Here is a 22,969-nt window from a genome sequence, read left to right on the forward strand (position 1 = left end):
TTTTTTCCTTGATGTCTTATACTGTTTCTTAAAGCCAGAAAGTTGCCATTTGAAATGACTTTAGTTTTATGTCATGTCTGTGACCTGCTTTTTTTCTACAAAATTAATCAACTGAATGAACATCCTCCGAGGCCGGTGATTCCATAATTATTGCCAGGGGTTGTACATTACCAGTTACAAAGCTTTTTGATGGAATGGATCACAGAAGATTTTTCTTAATAAGTTGGGAAATTTCAGTTACAGTTTGCCAGAAGGCACATGGGAGACTTCAGCCTAGTTTAAACCTGGTTTCTTGTATTAAACTTCTCTGGTCCACTCCACCATGACGCTGTGAGTGGTGCTGCAACAGACTAGGCTTGCACGATCCACCTTTATCCAATCACCACTGCAGAAGCCTGTAACTCTTTCAGAGTTGTCATCGCTGTCTTGATGGTTTCCATCACTAGTCTCCTTGTCCTTCACTTTTTGAGAAAAACCACTTCAGACAGGTTTACCGTACAGAACCATATTGTTTGTATTTCTTGTGTAAATCTAAGACATGCTCAGTGACTTGGAAATGCTCATGTATGCATCCCCTGCCTTCTCTAAAGAAGATCATATGTCACCTGTCCACCTCCAACCAAAAAATATTTTAGCTGATTTATTTATTTTTTTATGTAATTTACTTTTATTTTCTTGTCACTTTTCCTTGTCCATGCATGCATGTAACAGAGCAGAGTACCGGGATCAGATGGCTCACCCCAAATTATTGGTGGCTCTGACCTCCTGGCACACAACAGGGGCAAAAACACAGATCTGGATGAATGGCTAAAAGACGCAGCTGAGGTACCGTCTCTCTCTCTCTCTCTCTCTCTTTATACGGTCAAACCTTGTATTCTTTTTCTGAGCCTATTTATGTTTCAGGAGGAGCATCAAAGCAAACGGGAGGAGACTGAAGGAGATTATCTCTTCAGGTGAGAAACCAGCTCGTACCCCCCCCCCCCCCCCCCCCCAAAAAATCTTTTAATTCTCCAGTGCGGTTGTCAACTATTTCAACTGTGTTTTAGGACATGGCTAAGACATCCGTACAGACGTGATGTGACAGACGTGGCTGCTTTGTCATTATGTTAAATTGGAAGCTATTTGTTAGTAAGATGTAGTTTTTGTTTAATTATAATATTATTAATGGAGTTGATTATCTCTGCAGACATTTAGTGGGATATTTGGCATATGAACAGATGATGCTTGAAGTACTTTACCTCTGCTGAGACTTATTGTCTTCTCTTTGGAAAGAGCTGCTATTTCTGTGATCTCACTCATTATCGGGTAATGAATGTTGTGGCTCCGTGGCTTCATTTTAACCAATCAGAGCAGTTCTTTCGTCTGATATGTGAACGGTTGCCAAGGGAACAGAAGTGACGTGAGCCCACGCCGACGTGTTTTCTTTGACAAAGCAGAAAAGAGACGGACCGAGATTGATTTTGTGTGGTTGTCAGGGCCGAGCTGTTTGATCACTGAGTCGTGCTCAGTCAGTCATGCATAGCCAGCGAACAGACGCCGCTGCTAGGAAAACAGCCCTGTATGGGTTTTTGTGGGACGTCTAAGCAGTTTCCAGACATGGTTTATAGGAGGCCTGTTTGCTTTAAGCTGTTCAAACACTGTCCGTGTTTTACAGCACTTCATTTGGGCTATTTTTGTTGTTTGTTCAAAATGCCTCTAAGAACATTGAAGAATGATCCATGAGGAATGTTAAAAGCCCGATCTCAGACCTGAACATCCTGACGTGGACAGTCCTCTGACGTGAACTCTGTCTGTTTTCAGGTATAATCCCACTAAACTAAGCAAGAGAAGATGAAACCTTGAAGCCCTGCAGAAGTATGTCTAACTCCACTTTATCTGTATTCATCTGAAATGATGAGAAAATTTAACATTTGCTAATGTTTTATTTTGCTGTTCCAGCATGTGTCATGTTCTTTTCTGTCTCTAAAAAATTATGCCTCTGACAGCAAGGAATGTAAGCAAACACTCTCATGTTCCAAGAAGTTTTTATTTCTCAATAATAATAATAAAATTACAGTATATAAAATGTTTCCAACTGTAATTGTACAAGTTTGTGGCATTAAAAGGCTATAAGTTCAAAGCAGCTGTTGTTTTGGTGAAATTGTGACCAAATGTGTTCCTACGGTTTAGGTTCACCAGAAAGTGGCCGACCCCACAAAAAAGTGGGATTCAAATGTTTCAATAAAATTGAAACCTTGAGACGCTTGTACAGATCTGAAACCTTTCGAATAATAGTCATCATACCAAAAACCTCAGCAGGTTTTTCTTTTCTACCCATATTCACATACCAAGTGCCACAAGAGTTTGTTTGGTGTTGAGCAGCATTCTTCTGTGACTGACCTTCACGTGGATTCATATAACTGAATTACTGAACTCAGTGCTTCTTGGACCAAAATATGAAATTTGTAAGCTTTGGAAAGGCTTAGGCATGTACCCTGTGAAATACAGTGAGTGAATTAAAAAAATAAAGCCATCTCTCCTCAAGTTTAACATAATTCAGAAATGATAAACACCATCATCTTGTAATAAATGGATAAATGTGGCCACAGCAGATCTGGAATGGATCTGCATGTTGATTTGGCACAATTTTTACACCAAATGCCCTTCCTGATGCAACTCCACATTACATGGAGAATGGGCAGGGGTGGGCCTGAACCAGAAACTTGGCCAGAAACAAGCGCACTAACTGCTTGGCCACCATGCTGCACAAGTGCATAAATGAGGATAAAGTAATTAAATGTTGGCTGACTTTCATGCACTGGATCAGATTTAAAAAAAAAAAAATATTTTGCTTTTCTAAAATATATTTATTTTCCATCTGCTGGACATGTCTGGGATTCATTAATTTTCTGTACCGGCGGGGTAGCCTATCCCAACAGCCATAGGGTGAGAGGCGGGGTACACTCTGGACAAGGATGTCAGTCTGTTACAGGGCAGCATGTGGACAAACTCATTCACACCTTCAGACAGTTTAAAGTTTCCACTTCCCCCAGCCTGCATGCCTCAGGGCACACAGAAAGGACCAGGCGATACCAGGACCTTCTTGCTGTGAGGCAACTGCTAAGCCCTTGTCTGCGACTGTTGCAGGGAATTATCACATGCAGGTGCAGGTATATTTGAATTTGACATGAGATTGTCAATTTCTTTCAGTTACAAAGTTTTAAGTCTGGTGGCCACTGCTGATTGATATATTTATGGAAAATTATTGTTAAACAAAATTTTGCAAAGTTGTTTCTGGCACTGCAGTCTCCTCTGCAACTTACAGCTTTAATGCAGAGCCTCCACTCAGCACCCTGCTGTCTTCTGTTTACATCAGTTCATGCCTGCATGCATTTTTTTTTTTAAAGAAATCAGTACGGCCATAGAAAAATACATCAAGTAATTGGAGTCGGACTGAAACATCGGTTAACTGATAATATCGGCTGATATCACCCTTTCATCAACAAACTGCTGTCAGCATTGTTTGTACTGATATAACAACTTCATATTTTACTGAAAAAACAATGCAGAAAAACACTTTGGCTGTTGGAAAGTCATTATGTACACTACTCACAATTATTAAAGGAGCAGGTACACATTTTATGTTATATATTTTTAAGTGAATGGACATAATTGTGTATACATTTGTTTTGATACTTATGAGTATTCTTGAGTCGTTTGGCAGTTTTTCCTCATGTTTAAAATCCACAGTATAACCCAAACCAATCAAGTATGAAAAGGACCCCATAACAAAACAGCTCTTTATGCCAACAAAACATTTATTATGCCAAATTTAAACAATCAGTGAGATGCATGCCCCCCTCTTTTGCATTTACACTCACTCCTGGTATCATTTTGACATACTCCTGAAAATCCTCTCAATAACACAAAGACATACCCGCTTCTTCAATAAATGTGTGTAGTGTAGTTTGTCCGGCAGACAATGGTGTCAAGCATAGCTGGGACATCCGTCACCCCTTGGTCACATTAAGTAATAAGAGACCGTGGCAAAGCAACCAGCTGCCATTCATTAGCAATCAGCCAGCATTTTACAGCAACAAGAGACAGGTGGCCACTATGCTGCCAGCTAGATGAGGCCTAGTTCTATTTTATTCAAATGCTGAGCAATGTGACATGCCGACTGCCAATCCCAGTAAAGGAATCTGGATGGTAGCATGACATACCAATGTATGTCATGCTACCATCCAGATTAGCTGTTGGCTATATTTATGGGTTTTTTTTATAACATAGTTCATGTTTATCTGTAAAACATCAAGCCTCAGTTACACTTCTTTGTTATAAGGGTTTGATCACAAAATGTTACAAATCCTTTTAAAGCCATTTTTTGTGTATATATGGACAGATACATCACTATCTTACATTTTTTACTCCCTGATATCTGTATCGTATCTGCCTCCCCAAAAAAATCCATACCGGTTGGGCTCTACAAGGAATAATTATGTTGGATTCAAAACTGACTTTCACTAAATTCCTTTGAAGTGGATAAACTGTAACCTGTTACCATGATACATATGCTGATGTGTAAAACAGCCTTGAATCTTAGTCTTCATCGTGTTCAGAGTTTCAAAAACAACAGTGACATGGGGCTGAAAACTAACCAAGGATTGTACTTCAGTGTTATCACGCTGTTCCTGACCTTCACATTGTGTGGAAGGGAGCAAGTAAGAAAAAAATGACCTCCCTCTTCTGAAAATACACAATCATGTACATGAGGTCAGAACCAACCGCAAGCACTTCAGTTTACATGCATGCCAGCACACTGCAGTCAGGAAAAGAAAAGTAAATCTGATTCCCCTCCATGCTCAACTTCTCACCAACTGGTACTTGAGTGTAAAGTGTCCGAAGAATTTCATCCATACAATAGAAATGTGGTGTTACTCCACAAATCCTTTTTTTTTAATATTGTATTTTGCAGATATTTGGAGAAACCAGTTGCTAACACGACTGTTTCATGTTCACCACATTGGCCTATTTAACTGAAATTATAACGTTTACCTGCATTTCCCAATTGCCTTGTGAATCCTGGAAGAAGTGTCAACTTGCTGCTAAATTGAGCAGATCTGTGTGATTGGCATTAATACAGGGAACTTAAGAGGTTCATCAAAAATAAATGCCACAGGCACATGACAGTTCAACAAGTTGGATGTGAAGATTTGGTTTTCAAGCCATTTTAAATATCACTTGGATGGCATTAATGGTAAATGTTAGTGTGATTTATTATCTATTTATTTGCACTACCACTCCATCTACTGACCTGAAATACTTCATCATTAGTTAATATCTAATCAGTTAAAATGTAGTCAAAGTGTCATTCTTCTTGGCTGAACTTAAATTAACATAAAAATGGTTTATAAAAATGGTTATCACACAGGAAGTCCTATGGCTTACCATTTTATGTACATTGTTAGCAAGAAAAAAAAACTGTAGGTAGAACAGGGAATACATACTATTGGTTTCCATTAATTTTTGTACAGTGGAAATATATGTGAAAGGACTATTTGATTACATTGTTACCATTATTTGTTTGGTTGACCACTGGGGTTTCTCACTTGAAAGAATCTATTGATTTTAAAACGTCTGTCACTGTTTCATTCCTGCCTGACAAACATTGTGTGCACTGGCTGTTTTCGAAAATCTAATGCAGGAGAGAAGGAGGCCATGTCGTGTAAAACCTAAAGCTAATTTGATTTCTTGCAGACATGTCCTCTGTCGCAACATAAAGAAATGAATTAAACCCAACAATGAAAACATCCGTAAAGTCCTTTGATGGTCACAGCGCGGAGTAAGTCACATGTAGCACAAAACAAAATTCAGTGGATTTCTGAGAATACATTCACATCTGCAAGTCATTTTTGCATAGAAAAAGCCATTCAGTTACACTAAAAACTTGCATGTCATTTCTGCTACTGACTTCTCCTTAACTATACAACTCCAGCTACCTACGATAGCAGCTAAACAAAGAATCATGACAGTAAAAATCAAAAACAATTAAATGATTAGAGGCTCAGAATAGTCAGGAACATTAGGACTACTTAAATGATTACATTCCCCCCAAATAACCCTCATCATATCAAAACATTGTTCGCAATCACACCTCTGAATGCTCTACTGGAGTTTTGCAATCACTTTGTGAGAAATTATTTTTCTTCTTCTTTATTAGTTTTGAGAGGAAGAGCTAAAAATTTAACAAACGTGAGCAACCAACTTGGTAATCATTGGCATGTTAGCAGCAGAACAAACGTGTGTGTGTCTTTTTTTTAATGTACCGTTTTACGCTGCAATTGTACAAGAAAGCTTTGGTCATCTTATTTACACAGACGTAGTGCACAGTAAATAGTCTCTGTAAAAATCAAAATGAACAAAGATCAAAGTCTTTAGTGTCCTTGTGCTAACTGTGTTGCTGCATGGTTGAGAATTGGACATTAACCAGTGACCAAAGGCAACATGTGGGTGTCTTTGGTACCAGGTCTATTTAGAGGATTGTTGGGTACAACTGGAATCACTTTGTACCAGATTTACAAAAAGTGAATGTGTAAAAACGCATGCAAATACCATAGAACTCACAAAAAAAAAACACAAAATAAAAACCACCTTGGTGATTTATTTACAACGCACACTGAGGACTGTGTCTTCAATGCACAAAATAGCAAGTATATTGGGGTGCTGAACATGCAGATAGGTGGTTTGTATATGCAATATGACTTATCAAAGCTATAAGCAATTTCATGGGCTGATATTTGTTCTGTAATTTTGCACATTTGAAACCTTGATGCTACTTGAGCCAGTGGTGCATCGTCAGTGCAGACACACATAAATCGGATTAATTTCTCGTGAGCTGTTTGAGTATGCATTTCTTTATTTAAATTCAGTAATCTTCCTTAACACAGAAAACCCCACAAATAAACCTTAATTTAGAGTGCTCCATTTTTAACAATTGTAAACATGCTCAATAAAATGCAACATTTATCATGTCTTTGTATATAGAAATATAACTCAAACGTCATGTGCATGCCTGTTCAGCTACTGTGCATTGTTTGGGTATGAGGGCTGACCCACAGTCTATGGTCAGGGCTGATTCTTTGACAGTGAAGAGATTATGTTATCCCCGCAGTGATCGTGTGGTCGTGGGGAATAGGCATTTGAAGATCACTGCCTTAAACAGTTTTTTTTTTTTTTTTTAAGTTGAGCGGTACTCAATATGGGCTTATACTCAACACTGTGCACCTCCTATGGTAAATCATTTTCAACGCACTTTCATTTTTGATTTAGTAAATTTTCAGTAAGTTGCATTTTTAGTGAAATAATGTGTGTGTATACATGTTATTTTGCGCATACCTGCAAGTGGCTGACTAACTTTTATTTTGTGCTTAATCTTAATACAAGCTAAATCTTCATTTACATACTGCTATCTACATCATGTTACTATGTACTGTCATTTGCACAATTATTCATAGTAAATCACCTGCAAAATGTTCACCACCCCGAAGTGCAATATTTTGGAGGCCCCACACAATTCAGCACTCAGTATAAGGAATCTTTATAAATCAGGTCCTTAATGTCAAACAAACAGTTACTCTGCGAGACCCAAATGAGGTGTATCACTTGCATTGTGAGGGAACGAATGTTAGCAACATTTTGGCAATGTGGCGTGTTTCTCTGCGCACTCAGGTGCCTTAGTGTTGAGAACCATAGTGACGGGAAAAGGCCAGTGGAACACCTGCATTTTACATGAGTGGTGCAGATAGATTTTGAAAAGTGGAGATGGACCAGTTGTCTGCCTGAGTGGTTGCTTCCCTGGACCTGGGGCGGTTCCATGGTGAAGCAGATGTGGCGGCATGTGGTATTGGTACATGATACCAGATCTGACCTGGCGCTGATTCAATTGCAATTTTTTGGAAAAGATGGCTTAAGATCATTTAGACTACTGCCATTGCACTGTTGATACCCTCATTATTTCCCTTTTGGCAATTTTGTTGATAACGGAATTTGTGTCATACTGTCCAACTGCCAAAAGTTAGTAGAGCACTCAAACCGTTAATTGCCAAATGTTTTAACATGACTAAGGTTTTTTTTCCTTTATAGCAGTGAACTTTTTAGATCACGTAGTTTAAGATAAATCTTTCAGAAAATGTAAACAGAAAATGCACTTACCAGTGACTATCAGTTACAGAACTGTAGTTAGAGGTTGTCAAAATTTCACATTGGCATAAATGATGGCACATTTAGTGAGTGATACAGAATTAGCGTAGTGACCGCTACCTTTGTGCATCACCACCAAAAGTTAAAAAGGTTAATATCTGATACAAAAGCCATGTAAAAGTTGTTACAGTAGATGGAATGCTTGTCTTATATTAAAAGACACATGGTGAACAAATAAATAACTGATGAAAATAAGGTCCATTTCACAGAGGGGTTAGATAAATTGGACTAGAAAATTATGGCACATGATAGCATGGACTTCATAAGCGGTTGCACAAAACTTGTGCTTGTTAACTTAGAAAGTATATTGTGTTTAGTGTCTTAAAAACTAGCAATTCCTTTAAAAGAATATTAGAATTTTTGAAATTTTCTTTTCATTTTTGGGGGGGGGGGGGGGGGGGGGGGAATAGGGTGAAATCTGTATATTACTGCCAATGTGTACCATTTCATTTTCCAGCTTTTCAAATGAAGCTATTCCCTCCGTTGCTGATGAGCTTCCGTTTCTTTTCCAGTCTCTTCAACAAGCAGGAGGCAATGCCGAGAGCTCCGCCCTTCAAAAAGCGAACAAAGTTGTCTCCCACCAGTGGGCCCATAGCAAACAGACCTGGTTCCCTAGTACACTCAAAAGTGTATGGGTCGATGTCAATGGGGTTCTGCTTGCAGGAGATGGGCTTTGCTGGATCCAGGCCCAGGTATTGGCCATGGCCCTTTAGAAAAAACAAGTCAGGGTTGGTGCCAATGAGAACCAGAGCCATGGAGATCTTAAATGCCTTGAGGGAGTTGTTGCCCTGCAACAAGCATTTCATGTCAGACTGGAAGGATACTACACAGTGCTCAGGGAAACTGGTGTAGTCAGGAAACAGGCTGACACTGGCATTACCATCCAAGGTACCTGTGGCAAGTTGGGGTTTTGGACAAATCTTTGCACACATTGAAGAAGCAATACTAGCTGCCTGTAGTCTAGTAGACACAGCGGAAGGAGGCACATTTGTATAGGTCTGCGAGGACATCATGTTGTAGACTTTGTGGTATTCTGGGTAAAGGGTCTTGGGCAGCTGTTTGAAGATGAGGTCAGGGTCATCTAGAGTTTTCCGAAAGACATGCAGCACAGTAATGTTGCTGTTGTAAGCACATAGAACTGCATCTGCAGCACTTAAACCAGCACCTACAATTAAAACTGGATCACAGTTCAGTTCTTGTTTCTTCTGGCTTACAGCCAATCCTAAGTCTGAAACACTATGGAATACGAATGGTAGTTGCTCTCCCTCTACACCCAATCGAACTTGTGAGTCAGATGCACCAGTAGCCAAAACAACATTCTCAGCAAACAGAGAGAATGGAATATGGGTGTCATTTTGCAGTTGCTGGTATCCCCTTATTTCCCAAAGAGCCCCTACATTTCCTTCAAATGCTTTGTTCCCACTATCACCCACTACTCCATCTCCTTGATCAGCGTGCTCATTTTCCAGACCATCCCCCTCATGTTCCCTGCAGAGTTTCTGCACTGAGGTTACATAGGTGTCATCAACAAAATTCTTTTGGAGGCCCTTTAACTTCACATAGTTACGGTAATAGGATGATATCTCCTCTGGGGTGGCTCTGTCACTGGTTACATCCCTGGAGACGAGTGGGAGAAAAAGACAATGAGGAAGAGATGGTACCGAATTGGAGAGGTTTGAGGGATGTCTTTTCTGTCAACCTTGCCCTCTTTGATACCTGCGTTTCCCATTGATAATATCTCTGTAGTTAACCCCAGGAAGCTCCATCCAGATGCCAAGACTAATAGTCAGCATGGAGCCTTGCATCGCCTGAGAAGAAAGCAAAACATATCAGATGAGAACAAACACAAAAGCACAAAACAATCCTATTCCCAATGCAATCCAACCTACTTGGAACAATCCAAGTATTATCAAGATTACAACAGAGCTGCTTACATGCCAGACACCCCCAGGTGTCGCCCTCCCCAGCACCACATGTGGGACGTGCTGCTGTTTGTCCCTCCTCCACTGAAGGATAGACGGAAACTCATAGCCAAAGTCAGCATTGGGATGCAGGAGTGTATCAAACAGCACAGCCACAGGGTTCCTTGACCGCCCCTCAAGACCTTCACTCAGATATTCCAGGTCCTACAGAAGGAGAGTTAATAGGACATCTCTGTGTGTTACAAAAGCGTGCATGCAAATGTTTTTACCTGTTCTGTGATGGGGAGATGCTTGGTCTGCTGCAGTTTCCTGTATAGTATTGGGTTTGGGTGGACAGTTGCTGCGTCGAGATAGGGCTTGTATCCACTCAACAGATAGGACAAACAAATGCCTGATGGTCCATTGCCTGCAAAGAAGATCCCAATTTGGGAAAGTGATTGATTGATCAAGTTCAGCAGAAGATGTTTTTTATATAATAAAATGCAACGGGTGTATCGGAGAATGTTGTTTAGAATATTATCACCTATGATGACCACAGGAATAGTGTGTGGGTGATCTTGTGGCAGAGCGGTCTCTTCAAGAAGAGGCATGGCTGCACCCTGGACCAGAGCTGACACTGAGAACAAAGAAGACTATATATATATGTATTCTTTCAGCTGGTATTTTGTCATTTTTGCTTCTTCTCTACTGTATCCATGTTTTCATATCAGTATGAAGCAGGTTCTGAGTTGCTGTTTTGCACCTGCTTGTCAGCTGTCTGGAAATCCTTTATTCATGCTGTTCTTGTGCCGTCCTTTTCCCACAGTCGTGACCCTCCCTATCTGTCTGGGTGTTAACACACGTGGAAACACACCGTCACAACACAGCATAACCCCCCAACCTTTCTCTTTCCTGTCCCGCCAAATCCCCCCGCCCCCCTTGTTCTATAAAATATGGCCCGCGGTGACCCCAGCGTTGATTCTCAAACAAAAAAAAGAGTCCTAATCAGATTTATGCAGGCTTGGGTCTGTTGTGAAACGTTGCTTTTGAACGTGTGTGGAGTGTGTTTTGTGCGTTACGTGACAGTGCCATTGTGTACCCGCCGGGCAGCAAATCCCCCCTGATCATTCCTCTGAGTGGGCCCTAATCCCACTGGTCCTGTTTATGTCTTTACTACCCCTTTCAGCAACAACAGGATGAGAATGTGGTCTTGGCACACTGACAGACCCAAGCTCCTCCCTGTCGAGCCCACCACCCACCCACTACTGGCACCGAAAACTCCCACAGACAGTCCTACCAAAACATTAGCCAGCAGGAACACTGACAGAGCCAACAGCGCCTAAATCGCCCAATCCTTACTAACCAAAACACATGCTGCTTTATATAATAAGACCTGGCTGGCTTCCTTTAAATTTACATGCTACCAATGTAGTCTGAATGTATTCAGTCACTGAGACACCGTCAACCTTCACTGTTCATTTACTTGGCAGATTGAAGCTGGCAGTTGTTTGCCACTGCTCAAAACTCAACAGTTGCTCAAAAAAAAGAAGAGATCAGGGAGGACAGACGAGATCAAGTGTCAGCAGATTAGTAGAATTCGCCAGGTAGCACAAAAGTAATAGAACTGCCTCAGATTGGAGAAGCATTATTATTATTAAGCAGACAGAGTAAGTGACAGGCACTCAATAGTGTGCACCTCTGAGATAGTTGGAGTGCATGTGCATATTTTGGTTACAGTGGTAAAGTTTAAATGATCTTGTGCTTTTTTTACACCTGTTTCACAGGATAATGCGAAATATGTCTCAGATGATGCATGCAGAAGAAACACCAAATCAAAATTATGTATTCCTGACATTTACATCAATTAAATGCTAAAATCAAAGCAGTTCTGGTGATCCAACATTGAAACCCCAAAAAGGGAAATCTTAAAAACAGCACATGCCCACAGCTCTAATAAAGCGCACTAAACAAATATGACAGTTTACTGCACACGTGGGCAGATTCGGAGAGTAATGCGCGCTGCTGCGCAGACAAAAGTTTAAATCCACACGATCTGGTTGGCTGTGCGTGGATGTTGCAGCATCACGGCCTTAAGGACCTGAATGATGCAGCGTGCTCCATCATCACAGTCCGCGAGCACAAGCAGCACATGCCACAGCAACTATGTCACCGCCATTGCGTAATTTAGGTCCAACTCACGGGTGTCTGCATCGGTCTTACCGCGCTGTGCCTCGATCTCTCCCAGCCGCGTCCCGTTTCCACCGCGCACGTTTCTCACAGTATAAATAGGCTGATGCCGGTGGGAGGGTCCTTCCAGCCGCGCGGGACTCCGCGTGGGCTCATAAGCAGACCTCTCTCACCACACGCGCGTACCACTGTGTGTCTGCGTGTGCGTGATCAGCGCAGCACCTCCGCTGTACGTTGCTCGTCACATGCGCATCTCAGCCGGTGTCACGGACTGAGATTACGTGTTAACGTGAGAGCCGGAAGATGAGAGCATCAGCAGCATCGTTACAGCGCCACCTGCAAGGGCCGGTCAATACAGGGAATTACACTTTATGTTGGTCGGTTGCTGGTGGCCAAAGATCTCATGTTTTTATGAACCTGAACAGAAGCAAGTTTAAGTTGTTTATAATTGTATTTATTTTACTTTTCTAGTCATTTTAATTCTGTATTTTCTCATTTATTTTTTATTGATAGAGTTTTCACATTTAAAAGGGTTCTACATAATAGAATGTTTCATTTTGTGTTAAAACATGTAAAACAAAAAAACAAAAAACGTTTTTAAAAAGTCCTGTTATTACATTTTTTTTAAAACGCCAACAACACTTGCTTTGGCTGAGAAAAGTCCATAATCCAAAACGGTAATTGCATTGTTAAAAGCAAACAGTATATCTCAGATTTATCCAGTTCCTCCTATACAGGGAGTTCAGTAAATTCTGTTGATTGGATATGATCTGGAAAAGCACACATCTGTCTCCATATAAGGCCCCACAGTTGACAGTGCAGGTCAGAGCACAAACCAAGCATGAAGTTAAAGGAATTGTCTGTAGACCTCTGAGACAGGATAGTCTTGAGACACAAATCTGGGGAAGGGTACACAAACATTTCTGCTGCTTTGAAGGTCCCAATGAGCACAGGAGCCTCCATCATCTGTAAATGGAAGAAGTTTGGATCCACCAGGACGCTTCCTAAAGCTGGCCACCCGTCTAAACTAAGCAATCAGGGGGAAAGGGCCTTAGTCAAGGATGTGACCAAGAACCTGATGGACCTGATGGTTACTCTGTCAGAGTTCCAGCATTCCTCTGCAGAGAGAGGAGAACCTTCCAGAAGGACAACCATCTCTGCAGCAATCAAGTCTGTATGGTAGAGAGGCCAGACGGAAGCCACTCCTTAGTAAAAGGCACATGGCAGCCCACCTGGAGTTTGCAAAACGACACCTGAAGGACTCTCAGACCATTAGAAACAAAATTCTCTGGTCTGATGAGACAAAGATTGAACTCTTTGGCATGAATGCCAAGTGTCATGTTTGGAGAAAACCTGTCACCATCCCTACAGTGAAGCATGGTGGTGGCAGCATCATGGTGTGGGGATGTTTTTCAGCAGCAGGAACTGGGAGACTAGTCAGGATTGAGGGAAAGATGAATGTAGTAATGTACAGAGACATCCTGGATGAAAACCTGCTCCAGAGCGCTCTTCACCTCAAACCTGGGCGACTGTTTATCTTTTAGCTGGACAATGACCCTAAGCACACAGCCAAAATATCAAAGGAGTGGCTTCAGGACAACTCTGTGAATGTCCTTGAGTGGCCCAACCAGAGCCCAGACCTGAATCTGATTGAACATCTCTGGAGAGATCTGAAAATGGCTGTGCATTGATGCTCCTCATCCAACTTGATGGAGCTTGAGGGGAAAAAATTTAATTGCTTCATTTTGGAATAAGGCTTTAACATAACAAAATGTGGAAAAAGTGAAGTGCTGTGAATATTTTCTGGAGGCACTATATGCATAAAAGCTCATCTAAATGTGATACAGGAAATTGTTTTTGAGGGAAATAAAAAGTTGTATCCCTAACTTCCATATGTCCTTTACATTGGCACAGTTGTTAAGCAATACATCCACTAGAGGGCACTGAAAAGGCTAAAGTTTCTGACAAAATAAAATACTGCCATCATCAAAGTAGTTTTAATAATGTGTCTATTGCAAAAGAGTTAAAGTGTAGGCAGTGGTGTCGATAGATATACAAAATTAAAATATTCAGCCGTTGTTAAATGTCTTCATTGTGTCCTTTCTCCTAGATAAGTGTCACATTCATATTTAACACTGAGCATAAATAGGATTTAATTGTGTGCCACTACCACATGCATTGATCTGACAGCACTGGCCACCATGGACTGCATGGTTGCCCCATGGGTTGCTCACATGAACCGCAAATGGGGAGAGGGAGTGTTCAGTATTGTAGCTCCTCCCCCTACCTTTGGAGAGGGGGCGTGGTGAGCAACAGCCATATCTCCTTGGACGGCTGAAACTTCTTTTGGAGTGAATTGCCTCGTAATACTTTTGTGCTATTGTTAGTTACAAACCAGTGTCAGTTTTTTAAAATGTGATTAGTATAACTCCTTTGAAGCTTTTTTGTCTTGGTTTATTATTATTATTATTTTTTACCATGTCATGTCTGGGGTTCCGTACGTTCAGGCCCGTTGCAAGAAGGCAAGCAAACCAATTAATTGCCTGGGTCCCCCAGACAATGAATTTTCTGCAATGACAAACTGTGTGAGTTCTCTCAAACCAAGAAATGGTTTGAGAGAGGCGTCAAGGAAGCATCAAACCAAGAAATGGTTTGAGAGAGGTGTCAAGGAAGCATTCTTTGTAAAACAGTTGAAACCCAGCCTTAACCGGGGAAGGGATCTCAGACACGCTTTGTCCCCTGTTTACAATGGGGTGATCAGGTCAAAGCAGTTTCAGTCATTTGTTCATGGTAATGAGTCATTCACGTCATCAGGAGAGTCGTCAAGGGAGCCATCAAGAGAGACTTCCGTCCCATCATTAGGAGGGACAGCTGCCGTGTCATTAGGAGGGTGCTAACTAGAGAACAATAGGTGCTAATTAGAGCTATTGTTTAGGCACTAGCCTGTAGCAGTCGGCCTCTCGGTAGGAGGGGTCTGGTTAGGTTAAAAAACTCCAGCTTTTGTTGGCTTCTGTTTTATTCTTCTCTACAAGAGTCAAGACGGAAGTCAGACTACCAGAGCAAGAATTTTAGCTGAGGAAGCTTCTGCGATTTGAAGCAAAACGTCCTCATGTCAAGCAACCCAGTCCAGTCGAAGATTCAAGCTTCTCTACTATAGAAACCACCTGGACAACTGAGAGCCTACACAGAAACATTCAGTCATCAGTTCATCAGTTTTGTGGAACAAACAGGTGTGAATCAGGTGTCCCCTATTTAAGGATGAAGCCAGCACCTGTTGAACATGCTTTTCTCTTTTCTCTTTCTCTGAGGAAAATGGGACGTTCAAGACATTGTTCAGAAGAACAGTGTAGTTTGATTTAAAAAGTTGATTGGAGAGGGGAAAACTTATACGCAGGTGCAAAAGATTATAGGCTGTTCATCTATAATGATCTCCAATGCTTTAAAATGGACAAAAAAACCAGAGACGTGTGGAAGAAAACGGAAAACAACCATCAGAATAGATAGAAGAATAACCAGAATGGCAAAGGCTCACCCATTGATCAGCTCCAGGATGATCAAAGACAGTCTGGAGTTACCTGTAAGTGCTGTGACAGTTAGAAGACGCCTGTGTGAAGCTAATTTATTTGCAAGAATCCCCCGCAAAGTCCCTCTGTTAAATAAAAGACGTGCAGAAGAGGTTATAATTTGCCAAAGAACACATCAGCTGGCCTAAAGAGAAATGGAGGAATATTTTGTGGACTGATGAGAGTAAAATTGTTCTTTTTGGGTCCAAGGGCCGCAGACAGTTTGTGAGACGACCCCCAAACTCTGAATTCAAGCCACAGTTCACAGTGAAGACAGTGAAGCATGGTGGTGCAAGCATCATGATATGGGCATGTTTCTCCTACTATGGTGTTGGACCTATATATCGCATACCAGGTATCATGGATCAGTTTGGATATGTCAAAATACTTGAAGAGGTCATGTTGCCTTATGCTAAAGAGGACATGCCCTTGAAATGGGTGTTTCAACAAGACAATGACCCAAAGCACACTAGTAAACCAGCAAACTCTTGCTTCCAAACCAACAAAATTAATGCCTCGCAGATGTGTAGAAATCATGAAAAACTGTGGTTATACAACTAAATACTAGTTTAGTGATTCACAGGATTGCTAAAAAAGCAGTTTGAACATAATAGTTTTGAGTTTGTAGCGTCAACAGCAGATGCTACTGTTATTGTGAACAACCCCTTTTCTACTTTTTTTTTTTACTAACAGCCCAATTTCATAGCCTTAAGAGTGTGCATATCATGAATGCTTGGTCTTGTTGGATTTGTGAGAATCTGAATCTACTGGTACCTTGTGTCCCATGTAACAATAAGAAATATACTCAAAACCTGGATTAATCTTTTAGTCACATAGCACTACTATTATTCTGAACACTACTGTATGAAGACATACAAACATAATATCTGCGATACCATATCTCCTCTCCCTTAAGTTAACAACTTATACCCATTCACATTTAAATATTACTTTTGTTAATAACTTAATTTTAAAGAATGTTTGATTTAGTTACTGTGCACATTTTCTGAACTATTGTGGAATTTGTAGTTACTACACAATTTGCACCATCTTATGTTGGTTATTATAGGATGGTGGTGAGGTTTTTGCAGATGTTCAAATGCACTGTTAAAGAAATATTTTATTGATATAACGTGTGAGCTTAAACAGTGTGTCTATGCTGTGGTTCGTGTAGGCTTTGGGCAAATGGCTGATGCGTATGGTGGGGGCCTCCACATCCATTTTGCTTGGGGCCCCCAAAATTCCTTGTAACGGCCCTGCGTACATTTTAAAACCTGTTTATTAACTAATATCTTTCACAACCAGTTTGATTATGCTTGAACTGTATAAAAACATACATACTACATTATCCATAGTGTACAACGAGTTACAAACTCCTCACCTCCTAAGAGGAATGACACAAATCCATATATTTAAGAAGTGCGGCAAGTCAGAATTTCGCTTTTTAAAAAAAAAAAAGCAATAATAAATAAATAAAATGACTATTAAGAATCGGTTATCATAAGAGCTTTGAACAGCTTTTTTAAAACAGATTTAACATGCATTAATCTACAACACTGAATTTTTAAAAAAGTTGTAACAGCGTAGCCTTAGATTTTTATTTGTTGTTTATTTATTTTGTTCAAAAATACCAAACATTCCTTTCTAAATGAAAATCAAATGTTTGATTTTTCTGCTTAATTTTAATAAGACTTGCTGATCACTCAGTAGTAGAATTATTGGAAAACTCCTACTAAAATACAACCCGATTTTCTTACATGAAACCAGTGAAATTGAAAAGTGGACAGACATTCCACTTATGTTTATTTATGAATATTACATATTTAGTAGGGTTTTGTCATATTTTCTCAAGCGCTAAAGAACTTTAAATTTGAAGGCTACCGGAATTCCGCCCCTTCGACTCGTTATCCAATCAAATTCGAGGAAACACTGCTGTTTCCTGTCTCCTTTGAAGCATGTTTGCTAATAGCTATTTTACAAAACAGCAGAAGAAGTAGCAATAAACCTCGCCAAGCATGGTTAATGTCAGTAGAATTTGCCTTCGAAAGGTAAATATTGTAAAAGGATTAATTTTTACTTCGAGAAAATAATTTGAAGTATTCGAGAAACTGACATTAGTTTGAAGGCAGTCAGTTGTTGCGCTATGCTAACAGCTAACAACAAGAACATGCCAAACTGGTCTTCAACATATTTAATGTCTCAGTTTAGCGGTATACCATTTTACTGTCAGGCCCGCCTAACTAATTTAATGATGTGAAGACTCAACCTTTTCCTCTGAGACGAAAATGTTAAACCACTGTGTACAATTCAGGTTTCTAGTTGGTGCAGCTCAGTTTATTGTTAATTGCTGAGTCTCAACAGTGTCTTTTGTATCCTTGTAGTATGGAAACTTCATAGACAACCTACGTCTGTTTGTACGAGGAGGAACTGGCGGCAGTGGTTTACCTCGTCTTGGCGGTGAGGGAGGTCGGGGAGGAGATGTTTGGGTGATGTCTTCAAAGGATGTAACTTTGAGTAGGATCAAAAGCAAATATCCTCAGAAGCGTTTCATAGCTGAAAATGGCGCCAATAGCAGGTTTGTTTTTCAAAATATATTCTTGATTTCTGAGCAAAGTATAAAAGATAAAGCTACCTTGACAATCGCATGAATTTGATCGGCGCACAGTGTGTGTCATTAGATGGTACCGTTGAAAAGCCACCTTGATACTTGCGCAAATTTGATCCCCGCACTGGCATCCAATCTTGCTTGCCAATGAGTAAAGTTATTGTAAACAGTTGTAACCTGTACAAGGCCCTGCGCACAATGACACAGTGTTTGCGCAGTGTTCACAACTAGTTCACCTAAGTGGCGTGAAATTTATGTGTGCCAGAAATTTTGAATATTTCAAAAAAAAAAAATTGTGCACTGGCATGCAGCCTCACACAGTTGATGCACAGGTTAACAAGTTTACTCATTGGCACGCAAGATTGCCTGTCAGTGCAGAGATCAAATTTGTGCAAGTATCAAGGTGGCTTAAGTTGTGTATCACTGTTTTCTCTCATTGTTATATAATGTTTATTCCCAATGTTATACGTTAGGCAGATTGGTGCGTTTCTGTATGATGTGTATGATGAATTGTATTTGCCAACAGTGTTTGTGCACTGAAAGGAGACAAGGGAAAGGACCAAGAAATATTGGCCCCAGTTGGTATCACCGTAACTACTGATGATGGCAGAGTAATTGGTATGTCAGAAATATGTTGTATTATTCTCCCATCCTGTATACTGCATGTTTCTCAAGTATAACAAAAGTTATTGTTGGTATCTTGTGCTACAGCTTATGCTTGTGGTGAAGACATTTATGAACCATATTTGGGTGACACTATATTTGTGATCAAGATCTTGAGGTTTAACTTGAAAAGTAACATAACCATAGATATGAGGCTGCATGAAGGGAGTGCATTATTATAGCACTTCTCAGTCTTCTGTAGATGCTCAAACACTTTACAATAATGCCTCACATTCACCCATTCCTTCACACCGGGAGCATGGCACATTCAGCGCACAGTTTTTTTATTTTATGTGTGTGTTATTATTTTTTGTCCTGCATCTGCCTGATATCTGTGTTTTTAATTTACCACTTTGCGTGCACATTCAGGTCCAGCTGAGAGTCGGCAGTCAGCTTACAGGCGCCGTATGTCCACAGCAAAGCGATCACACATGAATGAGTTCACGCCTTTACCTTTATTTGTTTTAGTTGAGCTCCACTCTTTCTGTCTGTCATGTGAACTACAATTTACGTGGTGGAAGTGACATCAGCCTGCCTGGCCGGGTTCACATCGTGCTGTGCACTCAGACACTGGCCGGTCCTCCTGAGGGCGCGTGCGTGTGTGCTTGTGGGGTGGGGGGTTGCGCCGAAGACACACTCCACAAGCAATGTGTGTTGGGGTGGGGGGTGACACACTCCACAAGACATTTTTGTGTGTGTGTGGTGGGGGAGGTTCGGCACAGTCACACCCATGTGCTAGGTTACACCACACTTGTGTTGCACATAGACAGTTTTCACAGATAGCTCGAATGTGGTCAGCTGCTCTCTACTCTCATGCAGGGAGCGTGAATAGCCCCGCCTTTTCTAAGTGTCCAGCGACCAGTGTTGGATGTTTGTGTGTGGCACCTGGAATTTGGCCAACACCTGCCGAGATAGGGGTTGAATGGGCACTCGCTGTCTTTCGGCCGCTTGTGTGCGCGAATGATTGTGGTGATAGGTGTACGAGGCGTTTGAGGCGGCTCTGACTTTTCACGAGTGGCATGCTATTCCTCCTTCGTACACCAGTCGGCTTCAATCGAGTTATGTGTGAAGTTGGTATTAACTATTACAACTAAAAACTGCAACTGCCCTTTATCCAACTGGGGTCCAATTTTAAATGGTAATTCTTCCAGGCCAATTTGACATAGGTGCAAATATATACCCCTTTGCAGAAGACATGGGAGTAAAAAAGAAAAAAAAATGCATTATGTTAAAACATTTAGCACATAACTCAGTGGAATATATGTTTGGCTACCTTTATGTAAACATGGGTTTGAATTGAATCTTCATTGTCTGAGTCCACCCACTTTTATATGGTTATCATCCTTGGCTGGGAAGTAACCTACGATGGGCTAGTGTGCTGTTCAGGGGAAATCGTAGACTCTTATCTGCTTCATGCTACAGAATCTGTAGATAAGTACTTGTGCCAACGGGCCCCAAGGAATATATAGGCCTTACTTCTTTATTTCTTTATCCTTCAAGGTGATTTGAATTCTGAAGGCGACCGTGTCTTGGTGGCAAAAGGTGGGCGAGGAGGCTCCTCCTACACTGCATTTCTGCCCAGTAAGGGCCAGGCCAAGCACATCCGCCTGGACCTTAAGCTCATTGCAGACCTGGGCATGGTCGGGTGAGAGCACAAACACTCTCAAATGGGTAGTTTCATTATGCAGCTCAAACACCAAATTAATTCCAGTCTAGTACCAAACTGGCACAGAATCCTGTCAAATGTAATGTTTTTCTTCTTCTTTGATTACGATCAGATTCCCAAATGCAGGAAAGTCCTCTCTTCTGACAGCCCTGTCTAATGCCACACCTAAGATTGCCAGTTACGCTTGTAAGTAGCAAAAGTTCCATGTTATTAGTGAATCTGAACTGTTCCCAAATTGGATCTGAACTTCGTCGGAACTGTGCTACTGCACATGTCTCCCAGAAGTGTGCAAAGACGTGGTTTAAAAGAGGAAGTATTATTCATAACTGTTATTATATTTACAAAATTAAACCCTAACTCATTTAAGATGACTTGGCAGTTTTAGAATCTTGTTCTGATATCAGAAGTGCTTCCAGTAATTCCAGTCAGATTCTGAAGAGTGGGGGGGTCCAGATTTGTTCCCATTTGAAAGTTTTCTAGGACACACACATTTGTACACACAAGTACTTTGGTGGTTTTCTGAGAGATTTTTTTCTTTTCATTCCTTTCTCACTTTAACAGTCACAACTTTGAGGCCGGAGATTGGGAAAATGATGTATGAAGATCACAAACAGGTATAAGAATGTCTATTACTTAGTACTTTGTGTTTTGGCATTTGTATTGTTTAATGTTGTATATCTTTCCTCCCTCGGTGATGTGTTAATGGTATTTCTTCTTTTTAGATCGCTGTTGCTGATCTTCCAGGACTAATTGAAGGGGCTCATATCAACAAAGGAATGGGCCACAAGTTCCTCAAACATGTGGAGCGGACCAAGCAGCTGTTATTTGTGGTGTGTAATGATAATGGTGTAAACCTCGCACTCCGCACATGTGAATTTGAATAATGTTGGAATAACCACCTGAAAATATAGAGTGATTGTGATGAATGTGGTTTGTCTGGCTTTAGGTGGATGTTTGTGGTTTCCAGCTGGCAAGTACAACTCCATTTAGATCAGCATTTGAAGCTGTGCAACTTCTCACAAAGGTGAGACTATGGGTGTGGGTTCTGTTTGGAAACTAAGAATTGTCAGTGAATGCGTACAATGTTAGATTCTGTTCCTACCACTCCTCTCTGAGTTCATATCTGATCCATGTGTTGCATACTCACGTCGCTCATCCTTCCTTCTCTCTTCCATCACTGTCTGAAGGAGTTGGAGTTGTACAAGGAGGAACTCATGACTAAGACTGCCTTGTTAGTGGTGAATAAGATGGACCTACCTGATGCTGAAGAAAAACTAGAAAAGCTGAAGGAGCAACTACAAAATGCACATGGTGACTATATTGTTATCACAAAACATCTTGAGTTATGCTGCGTTCATATGTTGGCTGTAAGTAGCAGAAGGTAAACTGGATGTTTTCAATGAAAGACTGACTGTGGCTGTGAGTGTGGAAGTAGTGCACCGCCATTTCAGTCAGGTAAATATGAATAATTTGTGTGATGTTAGAGAGAGAAATAAATCTACAACTACATAAAAAGGTAACTTTTTAAGCTGCCGTCAGAGCCAGGGCTTCCTGTTTTAATAGAACGCTGTGCAAAATGCTCAAATTATTGTTGAGTTTCAGTGATGTAAATTATTGTCCGTGTTGTTACCAGTGAAACGTGGCTGCGCCGCATGTTGTCACAGGTGGTGCACCACTGAAGACGACATGAATGTTTTGCTACAGCCAACGTGTGAATACAGCACAAGGAATACTCACTGCATGTTGTCTTGTTGCTCAGATGTTTACAAGCTCTTTTCAGTTCATGTTGTTCTGTTATTTTATTGCAGAGTTCTCTCATCTTTTGCCTGAAGACATGATACCAAAGAAAAATATGACTTTCAAACACATGATTCCTGTTTCAGCATTGACCGGGTTTGGTATCGACCATCTGAAAAAGTGCATCCGACAGTCGCTTGATGAAGAAGCAGCCACTGAAGATAAGGACATGTTTCAAAAAAAGCTGCAGGCACTGAGGTACCAAACACAGGTGCTGCAGTGACCAAAACAGACGTGTTCCATCTTTTAGTGGAACCTGTGGCATCGTATGGATGAACAGATTGTCAACCATAAAAGTTTAAGATGATTGACAGGCTCATCACAGACTTGTATATGAAGTGGCAGATGA

The 22,969-nt window shown here is 40.9% G+C and overlaps 3 protein-coding genes across 3 annotated transcripts in view; 2 read left to right on the plus strand and 1 right to left on the minus strand.

Moving 5' to 3' along the window:
- The window catches only part of nbn (nibrin), a 48,938-nt gene extending 46,745 nt beyond the window's left edge, over nucleotides 1-2,193 (plus strand). Inside the window, exons 15-17 of the mRNA XM_034174812.1 lie at nucleotides 712-825; nucleotides 904-953; nucleotides 1,801-2,193. Coding sequence (XP_034030703.1) covers nucleotides 712-825; nucleotides 904-953; nucleotides 1,801-1,834 — 198 coding nt within the window. The 3' untranslated portion in view covers nucleotides 1,835-2,193. The remainder of the gene's footprint in view (nucleotides 1-711; nucleotides 826-903; nucleotides 954-1,800) is intronic.
- Nucleotides 2,194-8,663: 6,470 nt separating this feature from the next.
- On the minus strand, nucleotides 8,664-12,445 carry osgin2 (oxidative stress induced growth inhibitor family member 2). Its single transcript, XM_034174813.1, has 6 exons — nucleotides 12,360-12,445; nucleotides 10,684-10,776; nucleotides 10,430-10,566; nucleotides 10,173-10,364; nucleotides 9,955-10,046; nucleotides 8,664-9,855 (listed from the first exon to the last, which is right to left on the minus strand). Exons 2-6 carry the CDS (start codon nucleotides 10,748-10,750, stop codon nucleotides 8,700-8,702), a joined length of 1,644 nt encoding a protein of 547 aa, XP_034030704.1. The 5' UTR covers nucleotides 10,751-10,776; nucleotides 12,360-12,445; the 3' UTR covers nucleotides 8,664-8,699.
- Nucleotides 12,446-17,819: 5,374 nt separating this feature from the next.
- Nucleotides 17,820-22,849, plus strand: gtpbp10 (GTP-binding protein 10 (putative)). The gene is made up of 10 exons (XM_034174814.1): nucleotides 17,820-17,937; nucleotides 18,271-18,464; nucleotides 19,021-19,112; nucleotides 20,658-20,802; nucleotides 20,936-21,009; nucleotides 21,385-21,437; nucleotides 21,546-21,653; nucleotides 21,770-21,847; nucleotides 22,011-22,134; nucleotides 22,632-22,849. The coding sequence occupies exons 1-10, from the start codon at nucleotides 17,905-17,907 to the stop codon at nucleotides 22,841-22,843; spliced, it is 1,113 nt and encodes a 370-aa protein (XP_034030705.1). The 5' UTR covers nucleotides 17,820-17,904; the 3' UTR covers nucleotides 22,844-22,849.
- Nucleotides 22,850-22,969: the final 120 nt, after the last annotated feature.

Source organism: Thalassophryne amazonica, chromosome 7 (assembly GCF_902500255.1).
Source record: "Thalassophryne amazonica chromosome 7, fThaAma1.1, whole genome shotgun sequence".
Classification (NCBI taxonomy): Eukaryota; Metazoa; Chordata; class Actinopteri; order Batrachoidiformes; family Batrachoididae; genus Thalassophryne; species Thalassophryne amazonica.